The sequence below is a fragment of the Aulonocara stuartgranti genome (genome assembly GCF_965226115.1).
Source record: "Aulonocara stuartgranti genome assembly, chromosome: 15".
NCBI lineage: Eukaryota > Metazoa > Chordata > Actinopteri > Cichliformes > Cichlidae > Aulonocara > Aulonocara stuartgranti.
In genome coordinates, this window is record NC_138951.1 from 22,255,431 (window position 1) to 22,273,592 (window position 18,162).

At 40.3% G+C, this 18,162-nt stretch overlaps 2 protein-coding genes and 1 long non-coding RNA gene across 3 annotated transcripts; all 3 read left to right on the forward strand.

The window, feature by feature from the left end:
* Positions 1-13: 13 nt before the first annotated feature.
* LOC309689260 lies at positions 14-1,686 on the forward strand. The gene is made up of 3 exons (XR_014271315.1): positions 14-298; positions 1,052-1,170; positions 1,489-1,686. It is a non-coding gene; the product is annotated as an uncharacterized lncRNA (long non-coding RNA).
* A 272-nt stretch (positions 1,687-1,958) lies between these two features.
* Positions 1,959-7,334, forward strand: LOC309689255 (uncharacterized protein). Its single transcript, XM_082505550.1, has 5 exons — positions 1,959-2,196; positions 2,625-2,725; positions 2,816-2,837; positions 3,192-3,244; positions 6,406-7,334. The coding sequence occupies exons 1-5, from the start codon at positions 2,187-2,189 to the stop codon at positions 6,850-6,852; spliced, it is 633 nt and encodes a 210-aa protein (XP_082361676.1). The 5' UTR covers positions 1,959-2,186; the 3' UTR covers positions 6,853-7,334.
* A 120-nt stretch (positions 7,335-7,454) lies between these two features.
* Positions 7,455-15,829, forward strand: LOC309689253 (GTPase IMAP family member 9-like). The gene is made up of 2 exons (XM_082505545.1): positions 7,455-7,726; positions 14,760-15,829. Exons 1-2 carry the CDS (start codon positions 7,702-7,704, stop codon positions 15,683-15,685), a joined length of 951 nt encoding a protein of 316 aa, XP_082361671.1. The 5' UTR covers positions 7,455-7,701; the 3' UTR covers positions 15,686-15,829.
* The last annotated feature ends 2,333 nt before the right edge of the window (positions 15,830-18,162 follow it).

Below are 18,162 nucleotides of genomic sequence, written 5' to 3' on the forward strand. Positions count from 1 at the left end.
ATCATTTCACCCGTGCATCAATGTATGCGGAACTGACTGACAGTGCCTTGGATGAACATGTGCAGGACATTGTCGCTGGCAATGAACAAATTGGTCCTGAGGCTGTCAGAGCCTCCCCGCGAGTACGTGAACTACGTGAACTACGTGAACAGCGAAGGAGGGTTCGAGCAAGCATGTTACGAATAAATCCTGGAGCAGCTGCCCTTAGAGCAGTTTTGCGGAGACCAGAACGAAGAACATATCAGGTTGCAGGTCCAAACTCATTGTGGCACATTGATGGAAATCACAAGCTGATAAGGTAACCAAGCACACTGATTTGTTGAACACCTATTTTGACCAAAGTGAAATTCCGCATTACATCAAATATAATTGTTGAACAGTAAGACACATCCAATAGAGCCAGGCCCTGGGATGGGCAGTCCTCTAACACAGCGGTCCCCAACCCCTGGGCCTCGGACCGGTACCAGTCCGTGAGTCGTTTGATGCCGGGTCGCGAGAGTTGAGGCTCAGGTGTGAAATGTATGGTTTTCAGGGTTTTTATCGGTTTTCAGCGTTATTTTGTTATCGTTTTTATCGTTAACTCGGTTTTCCTGGGTCTTTTCACGTGTGTTATGAATAAATCTTCTTTTTTTCAGTACCGGTACTAGTTTTATTTTGTTGTATTTATCCGCAACACCTTAAAGGCCGGTCCGTGAAAATATTGTCGGGCATAAACCGGTCCGTGGCGCAAAAAAGGTTGGGGACCGCTGCTCTAACACAACTGGTTATGTTTAAAGGGGAAAATGAGAGAACACAGACAGCGTAAGCAAAATACAGAGAAGAATTCAAACTTGACATGCAATAGTGCCAAGAAACACACAATTAAGAGTGTGTGTTTCCATTGTTTCAATAACAGAAATAAGATTTTTCTTCTTATGGACCACGGTTTTAGGTGGAGGATAGTCATTCATGGGACTATTGACACTTAGAGTCCCAGAGAGCAGCCATTTGGCTTTTCTACCTTTTAAGTAAAAATCATGTAGACAGAAATGACTGGTACATATCTTTATAGGAGGGACTTTTTTAGACACAGTGTGACAAACAAGAAGAAAACCCAAGAGACACAATGGTGGAATGCAGAGGGATTCAAATGTTTTCTTTCTCTAATGGTACTTATACTTCAATTATCAGGTAAGGATACGTGTACATTTACAAGTAGAATTTCAAACTTTTACTTGGTTGAAAGAGATGTAAACACAAAACGTTTGCCCAAGTTTAGAGTGTCTTCGTCGCCAGGGAGAAACCACTTTCAGTTTAATTAAGTGAAAAAGATTGAATTAAAAAAGATGCTATATAGTATAAGTATCATTCTATTTAGTCATTCAGGCCCCCCTCAAATAATTTCTTTGTCAAAATGAGAAATACTATTTAAAAACTGATGTATCTAAAATTATTATAATCATAATCATATTATATAATCATTTTTGCATTTGTTTCTGATTTTACCAGCAACAGAAGTTCAGGACTCTGTCCTGTCAGAGTTGGAGATAAAGTCACTTTGTCTTGTGGAAATGTGAAAGATGATCAGGAAAAATGTAACAGCACTACCTGGCTCTTCACTACATCTAGAAAGCTGAGCGCAGTGACACTGTTTGAAAATGGGAAGATGCATGCAAATGCTAAGAATAAATCACCCAGACTAAGTGTGACTGTAAACTGTTCGCTGGCGATAAATGTCACAGCTGAGGATGTTGGTGATTACACCTGCAGAATGTTCAACAAATCAGGAAAACAAGAAGGTCCAGGTTTTATAAACAGACTCTTTCCTGTTAACAGTGGGTATTTCCATCATAATACTATCAGCTCAAAACGGCTCAGTTCAACATCATATTACTGTAAAAATCATAGTGAGGACTGCCGAAAATTCTCCTTATTTTTTCTTTTCTTTTTTCATCAGTGAGCGAACGTAAAGAAGGCAACATGGTGACCTTGACCTGCTCTGTGTCAATGTATGAGCAATGCTGATACACAGTGAAGTGGCTGTATGAAGATAAATCCACTGATAATAATAACAAAGGCTTGAAGACGTCACAGTCTGCCTGCTCAGCCAGTGTGACATTTACAACTTCTCATAATGTTTACACATCAAAGAATTATGATTTATTCAAGTGCCAAGTGAAAAATGATGATGATGACAATATGAAGGTATGGAAAGAGGTGAGAATTTGGTATTTGTTTTGATTCGTTTCTATTTTATTTTTTTAATTTTAAAAATATTGCAGTTCCTGTACTCCTGTGTACTGATGACTCTCTATATAAGTTAATGTGGTCATTGGGCTCTTCGTCTCAATTTGCAATCCAAGTAATTTCCATATAGAATAATCAGTATTGATATAAACTCTGCTACTGTCCTTCCAAGAAATTCAAATGTTGTATTTTGACACATTTCCTATTAAAAGTTAATGTTCTAAGTCACATCTAAGTCTTACATCATGTTGTTGCTCAACAAGAATCTCTTTACTCACAAGAAGATGATTAAACATTTCTTTGCCTGGAAAAAAACAAAACAAAAAAAAGTATTTTATTTTTAGCCAATGAACAGAACAGAAACTGAAATTTTTTTTAAATGTTGTCCTTTTCTTCAGAATGGGGGAAGGTGATTGCTGCGTTAGTGGGTGTAGTAGCACTCCTAATATGTGTAGTTCTTGTTATATCCATCCATCCATCCAGTGGAAGAAATTTAAAGGTAAGAGCCTCCACAAGATGAACCTTTTATAAATAAAAATATCTGAGCAGCCTGAAGACTCTAAGTGGGTTTCTCTTTTTCTGAAAACAGATTGCAGACCAGGGAAATCACTGTAAGTTTTGCTTTAATTATAAGCTTGTTATAGGCTATGACTGCTAAAGACTTTTTGTATCCCAATCTGGGATAAACTAAGCACATGCGAACTTAAAATTGTATTTTATCTTTTAATGTTTTATTAAATTAAAATAAATTCAGCAATTTTTTTCTTTTAATTTATGATGATATCCAATTTCTTTTTTAAAAAGAGAAGAAGAAAACAGAAAAATGACCTTATACTGACTCAGTCTGCTTTCACAACTATTCAGCTCTCTGTAATAGCAAAGAGTTATGCACTGCTTCCTCTCTGAAGTGTGGAATCAACCCAGCAGTCATTATGTTGTTGTCTCTGTGTAGGCTGATCCTGAAGATGCTGTTCGCTATGCCTCCATCACCTTCACCAAGAGTACTACTAAAACTTTGGTAACCTTATTGTTATCAATTACATGGACCGGGCAGATTTATGTACACTTTGCTTTTACATAGCTGGGCCCCCTTTTTGCCTTAATTCTTAGTGGCAAACATTCCTCATGAATTTTGATTCATATTTAAATGATAGCATCACACTGTTGCTGCAGAGCCTTGATGACATCTCCCACTCCACCACATCCCAAAGGTGTACACTGAACCCAATTTCTTATTCTAGAAACAAATGTGAGGTGATTTGAGCTGGATAACATGGCACATTATCCTGATGGAAGCAACTATCAAAAGATGGGTACACTAAAAAAAGAAAAAAGACATGGTCAGCAACAACAGTTTGGCTTTGGCATAAAGAAAAGGCCCAAGATCACAATATCCCTCACATCAATATACCCACCACCAGACTGAAACAGGATGGTGCCATGCTTTTGTTTAAACCAAAGTCCCTGCTTTTCAAATTTAAAAGCAGAAATTAAGACTCTTTAGAACAGGCAACATTTTTCCAATTTTCTATTTTTGTTTTGGTTACTTTGGTTTTAATAATTGGTTATTTGAGTTACTGATGCCTTTCCATCAGCTAGACGCAAACTGGCCTTTGACCTCTCATATCAACAAGGCCTTTTGCTCAGAGAACTGCTGCTCAGTGGAGTTCCTCTCTTTTTAATGACTTTTGTCTATAAAGGAAAATCCTAGTGCATCAATAGTTTCTGAATGGCTCAGAGCAGCCTGTCCGCCACCAACAATCATGCTACATCAATTAAATTACCTTTCTTTGCCATTCTGATGCTCAGTGTGAAGTTCAGGAAATCACCTTGACCATGTCGACAAAAAACTACTACATTATTTTAGCAAATGCACAATTGCTGACATATGATTATGTGATTATTTGCATTATTGAGCAGTCAAACAGGTGAGCCTAACAAAATGGCAAGTGACTGTATACATTATAAAACTAATCACAATGTAAATTAACTTCTAGGTTCTGGCAAAAAATGGCAGAGATGAAGATGAAGCAGTTGCCTACAGTATGGTGAAAGCTTCCCCCTGCTCTTATCCCAAACCTCTAAACATCTATGCTACCATCAACAGCTTGAAACAATAACAGATTTGTGTGAAATTGCAGAAAGAGACATACTTTTGCTGTGTCTTTTGCTTAAGTATTAATATTTCTTTACTTATGATTTGATATTTTTCCTGCAGATCTGTTGTTTGGAGTTTAATGAGATATTCAATTCCTCTTATATTAATGCAAAACATTTCTGACTACACATAACAATCCACACAAATCCATACTGCTTTTTGGATAAAGCTGCTATAAGGTTAATTTGCTCATAAATGGAGCGCTTCGCTCTCATTCTGTTATGTCAGAAACAAAACAGAGTGATCAGAGACAATCACAAATAAGAGGCTACACAACAAAATCTACATATTACAAAGCTGGAAAAGTAGCACATATAAGGCATTTTGAAGGACAATAACATTTATACTTTATTCCAAAAAGTCTCAATAAATCTTATTCACTTGTACTTGGATCCATTCAGTCCTCGTTGCAATCCTATTGATTTGTTTACCTGTTTGTTTAATGACAGGTCACAAAAGTGGAATGAACTTCGGGTTGCAAATGTTTCCCCTTAATATTACCGAACCTTTTTTGACCCAAGACAGTGAAGGTTGTGTTTTAGGCTTTACTGATATTTTAGGTTTTAAATTTAGGCTTTTTGTATTTCTATACTTTCTTTCTTTGAATTTTCATAATTTTACTTCAAGTTTAGTGGTATACTCATTTCGTGTAGTTTCATTGTGTGTGTTGAGTGTGTGTATGAAATCTTATATAAGATTGGGGAAACCTGCAGTCTGCTCAGACTGAAGAAGTCACTTGGATGAGTGACGAAACGTTTCTCCCACTGAAAACGCTACGTCCAGATGAACAGAATCAACTTTTGGAGATCCCAGAATTCATGCTTTTCAGGTGTAATAATAACACTGTTTGTTAGTAAGTCCTAACAGTATTTTTTATTTAATTGTTAATATTTATTTTTTATTATTATTTGTTTATTTTAATGCAAAATGAAAACTTATACTCCAATCAGTTGAAATATTTGTAATATTTTAAATATGTAGACATTTATGAAAGTTGGATGTATTACAGAAATAATGAATGAGCTGTTTTATTTAAACAAATCAATAAACTGATGTACTTTTTCATGTTTAAGCTTGTTATCTGATAAGCTGTTGTTAACTGATATAACAGTAATTTGGAGAGGTTAGCTACTTTGATTCCCAGTTACTAGCTACACAACTGAAAAGAAAAATGTCATCTCTGAAAAGTTATGTGTCACGGCTCTGGGTCATTTTGACCCAGGATTTTCAGTTTCCTATATTTTTCTTTATTATGGTGGTATCCTGATTGTCTTGTTATGCTTCGTTGATTATTATTATGAGTCTATGTTTCAGTTTATTCTGGTTTAAGGTTTTGTCCTTAGGTTTTGTGTCATGTGCCCTCGTGTTTAGTGTAGGTTTAGTTCAGTGTCAAGTCTGCGTCTTTGTGAATTGTTTCTTAACAATGGGGTATTTACCTGCCACTACTGCAGCGAGAGAACGTGACACTGATGACAGCTGGGGAAACTTAATCATAAATTCTTGTTGTCAAGCGGTTACAAGAAATCCTCAGAAATTTAAGGCTGGCCCTATTTTTTTTTTTTTTTTGACAGATTCAGTGGGACAGGTGTATGCAATGGTTCCACCAGCTCTGTGTGGAAAGCCCACATGTACAAAAAAGCTTTTCGTTGTTTGCCTTGTAAAACGTTTTCACAGTGACAGCAAGTTTTCCATGGGTACACTGAAGAGTAATTGTGTATAATCTGCCTTATAATGTTAACAATTTTATTTCTTTAATTTTGTCTGCATTTCAAGTTGAGTCTTTAACAGTTTTACGTTCATGCTGCTAGCCCAAAAACATTGAGTAATCTTGATCCTTCAGCTTTACAATTTCATTGAAATGTATAAAGTTTTGTAGGAAGTAGACTGTGGAAGAAAAGAGCTATGGCAGAACGCTCTGTTGTAATCCATACACTGAACCATAACGTAACAACCCCCCCCCCCCCCGCCCCCTTCCCCCCGCACGCACAAAAGTAAAACATCACTATTTCCACGTCTCGCAGGTTGGAATGAAGGCGGAGTCAACTGTCCCTGCCCGGTGCGCGCTCCTGACGCAGGGGAATCAAATTGTGTCGGGAGTTGGAGATAACGACCTTGGTGCACCCTGCTGCCCTGCAGAGAAACATCTCCTCAGGGTCGTGGCTGCCCTCATGGCGTTATGGGTCGCGCGGTCAAATGGTCCTCTGGCAGCATTACTACTACCTCCCTCGCTGCGTCAACCAGCTGGTCCCTTCACAAACATCAGCGAAAAGGTGGGCAAGCTGAGACACACTAACAGAGGCAGCAGCCGCAGTGCCCACTCCTCCTCGGGCCGCCTTTACCGTGGCCCGAAAGACTCAGGAATGCCCGGGAGTCATCTCCCTCCCCAATTTCTCCTAAGGACTGTAAAAATTCAAACAGGCTACTTATGGACGGCTGTTTACATAAGGCGTGAGCAAAGGAGGGGCTGACGTTACTGAAAATACACGGTGTCCTGACTATTAGGTCAAATCTGTGAATCACATCTGTCTGACTTTAAACTGTTCAAATTCAGCAGCTGAACTGATGTAGTGAAGATTTGTTTTTTACTTACTGTAACTTTAAATACTGAGGTAAACAAGAAAATGGAAAACAAGTGTACAACAGCTCACCTGCTGCACCTACTAAAAGCCTCAAGGGAAAAGGCGCCAGAGAGCGAAGGAGAGCAGAAACTTCAAAGATAAAGGAGGGTGGAGAGGGAAGGGAACGGGCTCTTAAGTATTTACATACTTTGCCTTTATTTTTATCTGTTTAATTATAGAGTGATATACTTTCATTGTGAATAGAGTTGGGGACAATTAATACTCGTCTCACACCACGCTTGCTGAGGCGTTTTATGATATCACTACATCTATTTTATTTTACATATATCATCTCTAAACACTGTAATATCTCCCCCAAGTCAGATTTGGAAAATGGATTTCTCGTTTACAGAATCTTTTGTCTATTCTGTTCCTGTGTGTGAATAAATAACAGCGAACCTTTGACCGACTAATAGATGAAGAAGCCTAAATAAATCACAGGGGGTGATCATCAATACTAAGTCGGATTCAGAGAAACGGGTGATTTTTTGAGTCTCTGACTTCCTACACTGCCATACCGGGATTTGGAGGGCAGCTAAGTTATTTACTCCACCTCTTGTTTGTGTCACTTGGGGAGGAGTTTACGGTCAGACTATATTACAGCTCTTTCAGTGAAACGAAACTATTCAATGTCACCCCCAGAAAGTGAACACACTTGATCAACTGCTTAGGAAATAACAAACAACAAAAAACAAAAACATGGCTGGCAAACCTGCATTGGAAGGTGAGTACTTTTATCACTTTCACGCTCATTTAAAATTAATTTCTATAATAAACATCTCAGAATTAAAGCACGGGGCGATCTCTATTTTATTAGTTTTCTTTAAGAAAAGAAGTATCCAAGGTTTAAAAAAAAAAAAAGAGAGAGAGAGAAAAAACGGCAAGGTTAAAATTAAATCATAAAAGGTATGTCTCCATTGTTTTTAAGACTTCAGTCCAGGCTATTACTTTTCAGTCTAGCTTCACTAATGGCAGTTGCCCTTAACAAAATGGCTGCAGGTTGAATGTCGTTTCCAGAATGTGTGGCTTGCAAATAGCGCATGAACTTGGTCTCTGTGTGGCCATTTACTAGAGATTTAAAAAAGAAGAGAAAAAAAAAAAAAAAACTTTACTAGAATTTCTGATTTACATGTCTCACATGGTCCTCTTTTAATTTTTTTTTTAAGTTTGTTATGCCCATTATATCTTTGGACAGTTAGCCACCACATAACCCACCTGTTTTGAATGCAGTTTGTTAGACCTAGAGCTATCAGCACAGGCACCTTAGAGCCACTGATAGTAGGTTGGACCTGATGGAGGGATGCTCTGTTGTGAGTTGGAGTGTTTCAACTGTGAATTATTTTGAAAGGTTCCAGTAAAGACTAGACAGATTTGTTTGTTACACTGGAATAATATATAAAATAGAGTTTAGGATGCAGCTGAAATGAATATTAAAAACACATAACTTGATCGTTTCTGAAGACAACTTTACATCAGTCTTCAGAATATCCACAAACAGCACTAAAATCCTATATCATAATATTCTTAATAACAGTTTTAGTTAAAAATGAGCTGCTAAAACAAGTATAACATGTGTTCTAAAAAATAAAACACTGAAATAAACTAAACGACACAAGTTGGACACCACATCAAACGAAATGTGTCTCACGTTTTACTTTGTCTGAGACGTGGGACGTGAAAACGACATGTGGGGACTCACATGTTCTCAGCAGGTTTTCGTATAATAGCTCATTGTTGAATGAAAGACTCTATTGGCCACATGCAGGTTGCCCCGCAGTGGAATAGAAACCCCCCCGACTTACGCACACAACATAGACATCACATGGGAATACAGGTCGGAGATCGGCAGCGTTACAGGAAAACACTGAAAAAGTACACAACAATGGGAAAGTAGAAGAGGAAAAAGAGACCTATACTCATGCTGGGCACCTATGGGAGGACAGCATGAGAACAGGAAACAAAAAAAACTCCTCTGCACAGAGAGCACATAAATGTCCACAGTACAACATTGGAGCACGTGACAAGCCACAAGGTTGGGTAGGGGGTGAGGAGAAATCCGAAGGAAACACAGCAGTCATCCTGCACAGCGCTACCATTCCAGCGCGGCACACAGGAAACAAGCATTTTGAAAGGGAGGGGGATGAGTGCGTGCTTATCAGTGTAAGTATATGTGTGTGCGCGTGTCCAGAGTTCAGCTGAGACAGTGTCCTCCGCCCTATCAGGCTAAGTATACAGTCTGCCAGCCAACCCATGTGGCCTTGCATGGAATGGGAAGAATAGTCAACACACAGTCGTTATCTGGGAGCTTTTGTTCGGCTCCAGCCTTGGGCCCGCAGCTGGCGCCGTGGTGTCTGCATGTTGATGTTGTTGATTTTTCTTTTATGCGAGCAGCTCAGGAGAATTTCAAAGCTGTTCTTAACACTCCGACACTGGTCTCTCAATTTCCCGTTGGAGAACCGCGAGCCTCCCCATGATGGTATCAAACTTCCGTCCCGTGGTGTTGTCATTCTTTTGATTCTGAGACCCCACAACTGCAGTGAGCCGTTCTGCGATGTGTTCCAACTTTCGCTCAAGGGTCTCATTTTGAGCAGGCCTCTCTTTGATGTATCCCAATATACGCTCAATGGTGTTATTTTGAGTCTTTACGGCAGCTGTAAGCGTCTCCAAGGTGTTAACCATGCTGCGTCCGGTGTGAGAAGTCGCACCTCGTCCCATCGTTTCAATCTCCAGCGGGCAGCCTTGGGGGGGGGGGGTGTTTGAATTAATTCTCCGATAAGCCAGGGCCAAGCCAGCTCCGATCAGATATCTTCAGCGTCCTCGATCGACAGTCCCGCCAGGCACATGATCCTCCATTTCTGCCACCCGTCCATCGTGTATCCGGCAGGGAATGTCCCTCCAGGGCACTCGGGCTCTCCCAAGCCCAGTCTTCTTGTTGAGAAAAGGGTGTCAATAGCATTCAGAGACCAGTTGATCAAATCCATAATTCTCTTTTAGGTTTTAGAGAACGACAGTGAGAGACTGTTCCAGGGAAAGTAATACACACGAGACAGGACAAGGACACAAGAGGCTAAGCAGGGAAGATAAGGGGAAGGAGGAGAGGAGAAAAGTGCGACCGCCTTCGCCAAGAGCCAAGAGAGGAAAAAAAAGTGCTTTTTGTGGCCTTGTGTAACCACAGGGATAAAAAGAAACTGATCTGGCTTTCATATTCAGTGCACAGCAATCCAGGAAAAAAATCTGTTCTGGAAAAAAAAAAAAAAGAGCAAACAAAGTCATGTCACTCTGAGCTCTACCCAAAATATTTGAATCTTTGTGTCTAATTCAAACCTTACTGTCTGGGGTTTTTTTTTTTTGCTTGTTTTCTCTTTTTTCTTTCTCAACAGGTGATCCAGGTGATTGATATATGTATTTTTTGTCTGTTTGTTTTGTTGGTTTTTGTTTTTAGCCCTTTATCACAGTTCCTTTTCAACGCTGTTTTTGTTTCCCTTATTCTTTCTCCCCTTTCTTTTCCCCAGTCAAGTCCATCCTGTATTTAGCAAGTGAAAATAAAATAAAATAAACAATAAAAGGTGAATCAAATAGACCAATACGGCAAGGCTGGGATGGTCCATTTGGTAAAGGAAATCCGTTGGGCATCTTTCTTTGCTTTTAGACAATAATTCTGATGCCAAAAGAACCAAACGGGACAGGCAAAAAAACCAATAAATAATAATAATTCAAACCTCAGCTTCAGAGCATTTCCTCCATCTGTCTGACACATTTTTTTAGTCTAACTACTGCAACTGCAAAAACTCCTGCTGTTTACATGAACCAGTTATAGTTACTGTACAGGGTTTTTGTTTTGGGGGGGGGGTTGCATAAAAAAATATTAATTATGTTTTAAAAAAAAAACTAATGAAAAACTTGCTAAATCTCCTCTCTCAATACCAAATTGCTTATTCTGCTGTTAACTCTAGTTTTGAGCTTCTGGTACTTCAGGTGACGATAATCATTCATAAGACTAGTGCCTGTGCCATTGGGCAGTTTCAAGCTGCATCACTATTTGGAATAAGTCCTACTACCATCTCCAAATTGAAGGCTATGTCAGAGACAGGCCATGAAGTGGACATCCCAAGAAGATCAACACTACAAGAAGATCACCCTGTCAGCACTTAGGAACCATAGGCAGAGTTCTACAGATTTGTAGTCAGGGTTTGCAGGATGATATGCCAACTTTGTTTTGAAAATGGTGACATGATAGAAAGTGCACAGGATGGGTACTGGGGATCCTGCTTTCCTCAGTTTACAGAAGAAGTAGAGGCATTGCTGTGCTTTCTTGGCCAGTGATGCAGTGTTGCATGTTCAGGAGAGGTCCTGTGTAATGTGCACACCCAGAAATTTTTGTGCTGCTCACCTTCTCCACAGCAGCACCATTTATTTTGAGTAACCAACTGATTCACCTTCTTCCTGTAGTTTATCTCATCAGTAGGGATGGGTATCGTTTAGGTTTTATCTGATACCAGTGCCAAACCGGTACTTTTGAAACGGTGCCGGTGCTTAAAGTAAAGTAAAGTGTGCGTGTTAGTCCCCATGGGGAAATAGTTCCTCTGCATTTAACCCATTCACCCAGTGAAGCAGTGGGCAGCCATCAATGCAGCGCCCGGGGAGCAGTGTGTAGGGACGGTACCTTGCTCAGGGGTACCTCAAGGTAGCCGTTCAGTGGAGTTGAACCCCCGACCTTCCGATCATGGGGCCACTACTCTACCTACTGAACTATCCCTGCACTTAAACGGTGCACGAACCGGTGCTTAAAGAATCAAGAACACAAACTTTGTCCAAAAACCTCTCATGTTCAGCTGTTTTTTATAAAAAGGGTTATCCCCTGCAGCTATAGGGCATATATGGTATCACTCTTGGCTGGAAGCAGTGCTTAAACAATGGAAAAAAAAAAAAAACAAACTTTGTCCAAAACCTTTCATGTTTAACTGTTTTCCACTTTTTCTTTGGTCATTTTAGCCTTTTTGGCCAGGGTGAAGGGAGTATCTGCCATCAAACAAGAAGACAGCCGCATGTAGCTATGATGATGTTTGCTAGTTCACCTTACATGCATTAATTTAATAACGTGGTTAGCCTACTCAATGTAAATTACACACGAACAACATTAAGCTACTCATGCAGAGAAGAACGGCTGCTGCTGCCATCATCATCCGTCATCATTTCTGCTACACTGGCAGGGCTAGGGGCCAGGACTCTCCTCTTCGGGTGCATGTTGCTAACTCCGGGTCGATAACAGGCACCACACCCGCAGTAGATGCGCACGGTGTGAGGTCTCGCAGCAAGCTATCAAATACGGCGCATTTCTCGGCTTTTAAAAAAACCCTATGCGTCGCCAGGTGTTTCATCAGATTCGAGGTGTTACCTCCTTTTCACAGTATCACCTTAAAGCACTTGTTGCAGGCTGCTGAGTTTGCATCTTTTGCTGTGAAGTACAGCCAGACTTTTGACTGCTTCGCTTTGGGCATTTTTAATCTGTAGCTCTGCTCTAAAAGAACGTACGTACCTGGACCCGCCTACTACGCTCGCAAAGGTAAAATGATTGGCTAGAATCCGAAGTGTATGACATCTCAGGGAAAAAAAAAAAGCACCGAAATGAAGCACCGAAATGTGCGCTGCTTTTCGGTCTGGTTATTACCGTTTATGTCAGAACCGGTGCCATAATGGCACCGGATACCGGTACCCATCCCTACTCATCAGTGTTACTAATAAGACCCACCACAGTTGTATTATCTGCCAACCTAATGAGGAGGTTATTGCTGTAGTGCAAGGTGGAGCCAAGAATCAACATTGTGTAGACAGTGGCGTGTCCAGCGGGGTGGCCTGGGGGGATCTGGACTTTGACTGGGCCATTCTAACACATGGATATGTTTTGTTTTAAACCATCCATTGTTGCCCTGGCTTTATGTTTAGGGTCGTTGTCCTGCTGGAAGGTGAACCTCCGCCCCAGTCTCAAGTCTTTTGCAGACTCCAAGAGGTTTTCTTCCAAGATTGCCCTGTATTTGGCTCCATCCATCTTCCCATCAACTCTGACCAGCTTCCCTGTCCCTGCTGAATAGAAGCACCCCCAGAGCATGATGCTGCCACCACCATATTTGACAGTAGGGGATGGTGTGTTCAGAGTGATGTGCAGTGTTAGTTTTCCACCACACATAGTGTTTTGCATTTTGACCAAAAAGTTCCTATTTTCATCTGACCAGAGCACCTTCTTCCACATTTTTGCCGTGTCCCCTACATGGCTTGTGGCAAAGTGCAAACGGGACTTCTTATGGTTTTCTGTTAACAATGGTTTTCTTCTTGCCACTCTTCCATAAAGGCCAACTTTGTGCAGTGCACGACTAATATGGACAGATTCCCCCACCTGAGCTGTAGATCTCTGCAGCTCGTCCAGAGTCACCATGGGCCTCTTGGCTGCATTTCCGATCAGCGCTCTCCTTGTTCGGCCTGTGAGCTTAGGTGGACGGCCTTGTCTTGGTAGGTTTACAGTTGTGCCATACTCCTTCCATTTCTGAATGATCGCTTGAACAGTGCTCCGTGGGATGTTCAAGCCTTGGGAAATCTTTTTGTAGCCTAAGCTTTAAATTTCTCAATAACTTTATCTCTCACCTGTCTGGTGTGTTCTTTGGACTTCATGGTGTTGCTGCTCCCAATATTCTCTTAGACAACCTCTGAGGCCGTCACAGAGCAGCTGTATGTACTGACATTAGATTACACACAGGTGCACTCTATTTAGTCATCAGGCAATGCCTATGGGCAAGTGACTGCACTCAGACCAAAGGGGGCTGAATAATTACACACACCCCACTTTGCAGTTATTTATTTGTGAAAAATGTTTGAAATCATGTATGATTTTCGTTCCACTTCTCACGTGTACACCACTTTGTGTTGGTCTTTCATGTGGAATTCCAATAAAATCGATTCATGTTTGTGGCTGTAATGTGACAAAATGTGGAAAAGTTCAAGGGGGCCGAAGACTTTTGCAAGCCACTGTAGATGTTTTAAGGCTGTAAAACCCCTCACTACACACTTTATACACTTTTCTCAGACAGGCACTTTTCTCTCTTGTTTAAACACCCTCGAAGTTCAACCCTTCGTAGAAAAATAAGTCCAGTATTATGGAATGAAACCAAAGATTAAACCCTGTTTTCAGGTGCAGGACATGGGAATAGAGCAGCTGTGAGAGAATTCAATATTAATGAATCAATGGGACAGAAGTAGACGAAGCAAGAAGAACGAGTTGAGTAAAGTTTGACTTATCTGACTCTTTTGTTTCGTTTAATGCGCCTCATAACCTGGTGTGCCTTATGGTCCGAAAAATACGGTAACTTTTAGCTTCCTTTAGCATGTCAAAAGATCCAACTTTTTGTGCGTTGGTTAGCATCTTCCTCTGCCTTTTGAGTGCTACCGCAGGTGCCTTTGACGGTACAGCACTTCAGAGTCACACTGCTAGCGATCGAAGATTTATGTAAATTTGACAAGCTGAACGCATTCTGTACTGTACAGGAGACATGGCACTAGGAGACTGATTGACAGTTGTTTACAGCCAATCAGGATGCCGAACACATTTGTGTGGGGGGGAAAAGAAAAGAAAAAGCATGCAAAATTGCAAAAAAAAAATCAGCGAAAGAGCAAGACCTTGAAAGGTAAACTCTGTTATGGCGAGGGACCACTGTAGATAAAATAAACTGATGGGGGTAAACAGGTAACATCATTGTGTTCTCTCACAGATCTCAGGATTGTACTTGTTGGGAAAACTGGAGTTGGGAAGAGTGCAGCAGGAAACACCATCTTAGGAAGAGATGCTTTTAAATCTGAGCTGACTTCTTCCTCAGTGACAGAAGTGTGTGAGAAAAAGATGGGAGAGTTTGGTGGCCTTAAACTGGCTGTAATTGATACACCAGGACTGGGTGACACAAAACAATCTGAAGAGCAGGTGAGGAGAGAGATTGCTCGATGCATGTCCTTTGCTGCTCCTGGGCCACATGTTTTTTTGGTTGTGCTCCAGCCAACCAGATTCACAAAAGAAGAACAAAAATCAGTGAAAATCATTCAGACAATATTTGGAAAAGAGGCATCACGTTACACCATGGTACTGTTTACCCATGGAGATGAGCTGAAGAAAAGACATTCCTCCATAGAAAAATTAATTAATGAGAATCCAGATCTCCGCCGCTTCATCAGTCAGTGTCACAGAAATCATCATGTTTTTGACAATGATGACAGAGATCCCTCTCAGCTTAAAGAGCTGCTGATGAAGATCAGTGCAATGAATAAACTAAATGGAGAAGGCTTCTACACCAACGAAATGTTCCAAGAGGCCGAGAGAGCCATAAAACAAAAGATTAAAGAACTTCTGGGAAAATATCCAGACATGAATCCTGAAGAAGCAAGAAGAAAGGCAGAGGAAGACAACTCCTTTATTCAGGCTGTTCTAAAGGGTGTTTTTATTGGAGCTACTGCTGGAGGTCTAGGTTTAGCTGCTGCTGGTGCAGCTGCTGCTGGAGTTGCTGCTGCTGGAGCTGCTGCTGGAGCGGCTGTTGGAGTTGGAGTTGGAGCTGCTGTTGGAGCTGCTGTTGCAGCTGCATATGCCGGGGTTCCCAAACAAGATATATATTTCAGAGTGAAAGATGAAACAGGATGCAACATACAGTAAAACACAAAGGATTGCAGTAATTAGTTAGATCATTCCAGCCCTATGAAAAATTTAGATAAACTTTAAACTATATTTCATAAATATTGTTTATTTTTCCTGTTCTGTCACCATATTATCTTTATCATAAGGCTGATTGCTGCTCAGATACAGATATAGATTAGCATCTTGTTTCATTAATTATTTTTATGATTTTTTTGTCTGCAGCCCTTGACATGTCCTTATGTTGTATGTCAGTAGAACACATTATCCACACTGAACCTTTTAATTATGTTCCTATATTCAAAAGCAATAACTGATTGATAACTCTGTGTGTGTGTGTGTGTGTGTGTGTGTGTGTGTGTGTGTGTGTGTGTGTGTGTGTGTCACTTTGTTTGCCACTGATGGACTCAAAGGTGATCAAAGCAAACAGGCTGGAACAGGCCGGACGTTTGGTCAAATGTGCCCCTCTGGATTATTAAGTCTAAAAAATGTTAAAGTGATCCTTTTAAAATAAATTACATCAAGAGAAAAAGCACATGCTGTCTGAAATGCTTTTTATTGTTATCTGCTGTTTATAAAATGAGCTATTATGTGCACAGGTGGTGAGCATACTGATACACTGGTGTAACGCCACCTGATGACCTGTGTTGTTTCAGGCTCACGCCTCAGGGTGGTGCTGGTGGGGCAGGAGAGAGTGGGGAAGAGTTCAGCGGGAAACACCATCCTGGGAAAGAAGGCGTTTGACTGTAAGATCAGTTCCAGCCCAGTGACTCTGTGTAGTCAGAAAGTAGAAGCTGATGTTCAGGGTCGCAGAATCTCTGTGGTCGACACTCCTGGACTCTTCAGCACTCGGTTGTCTATAAACATGGTGAAAGCAGAGATGTTAAAAGCACTCAAGCTGAGCTTTCCAGGTCCTCACGTTTTCCTCCTCGTCCTCCAGCTCGGAAGATTCACCAAACAAGAGCAGGAAGGGCTGAAAAGCCTGCAGACAATGCTGAGTCCTGACGTTTCCAAACACACCATGGTCCTGTTCACATATGGAGACCGACTGAAAAACACCATCGACATAGAGAAGTTTGTCAGCAAAGACAACAACCTGAAGGAACTGCTTAAAAACTGCAGCGGTCTGTACCACGTGTTCAACAATGAAGAGATGGATGAGAGGCTCCAAGTCCACGAGCTGCTAGACAAAATAGACTCCATTACAGATGGAGGACATTTGTACTATCAGGGAAGCTTTGAGTCAGAGAGATCGATCAGGAGTTTCTATGTGTATTGCTGGGGTTTAACGCTCCGGGTTCTTAGACAAATTAATTACATGGGAATATTTAACATCATCCGTTTCATCTTCACATGGTGGGAGACACATTTCGAGTGAGATAAAACTGTAAAATGAGGCAGAGGAGAGAAAGAACACAGGATGACGGCTGAGAAACAAAGGACAAAAACAGGAGTATGTGACAGGAGGAATGTTTTCATCAGTCCTTGATACCCAGAGGTCACACATCCACAGATTTTGTTAAGCACATATCTAGATTAGAATCATAGCTGGGTGGAGTCTATTCCAAGTGACAGAGTTGTTGATGAAATCTGAAATAAACTGAGATAGACACAACCAGGTTTTCTTGATGAGTTGTATTTACCTTTGGGTCAAACAACAGCACTGAGAGATTAACAGTAGTCTGCATGTTTTTGACAAAGAGAGACTGTAAACCTAGATTAAAAAAGAAAAAAGAAAGAAACAATTTATCTCTCAGAATCCCGGGTAATGACAGATATCTTGTACACAGACATGTGGTACATCTGTAAGATTACTGTCGCCAAGTAAGAGTAAGAAAACAGGTAAGAATAACCATTTAAAATCATCTAAATGACATTTTTGAAGAAATGTACTGTTTTTCTATTTTGATATCTACTTTTTCCTAAACTGATTTTTGTTCGTGTATTCATGTCACTCCTTTATATGCAATGTTTTATGTTGCTTGTATCTATGTAAGTGGAAGTAGCTTCAAACTGATATTAATAAGTAGCTCTTAATATCATTGCAAGGCAAGGCAAGTTTATTTGTATAGCACAATTCAACAACAAGGTGATTCAAAGTGCTTTACAGAGACATTAGAAACAAAAACAAATAAAAAGCATGATTTAAAATTGATTAAAACAAGCAAGCAAACAAACTAACTAAATAACAAACAAACAAACAAACAAACAAAACAGTATGTAAAATCAAAACAGATAAAATCAGAACAATAGATAAAATCAGTAGTTAAAAATCAGTAGTTAAAATGTTAGTTTGAAATTTAAGCTTAAGGATTGCAATACAGGATTAGCCAATATTCATTATTAAGGAAGAAGATGCAGATCAATAAAACAGTAATTTGATGATGTAGCCCGAGTTGTGACATGTGCTGCCTCTTTTTCCCCCTCTTATGTTAATTTGTTTTAAACAGAACATAAATCAGCAAACAGATTTCTCTTGTTTGTGTTATATTGTTTGC

Bases quoted from the DNA above. Each gene is read 5' to 3' on its own strand.
- LOC309689255 (XM_082505550.1), top strand. The intron at 2,838-3,191 runs GTAAGTTTTGCT...CTGATCCTGAAG, and splicing joins TGCAGACCAGGGAAATCACT to ATGCTGTTCGCTATGCCTCC. The intron at 3,245-6,405 runs GTAACCTTATTG...CACGTCTCGCAG, and splicing joins AGAGTACTACTAAAACTTTG to GTTGGAATGAAGGCGGAGTC.
- LOC309689253 (XM_082505545.1), top strand. From the start codon at position 7,702: ATGGCTGGCAAACCTGCATTGGAAG. The intron at 7,727-14,759 runs GTGAGTACTTTT...GTTCTCTCACAG, and splicing joins TGGCAAACCTGCATTGGAAG to ATCTCAGGATTGTACTTGTT.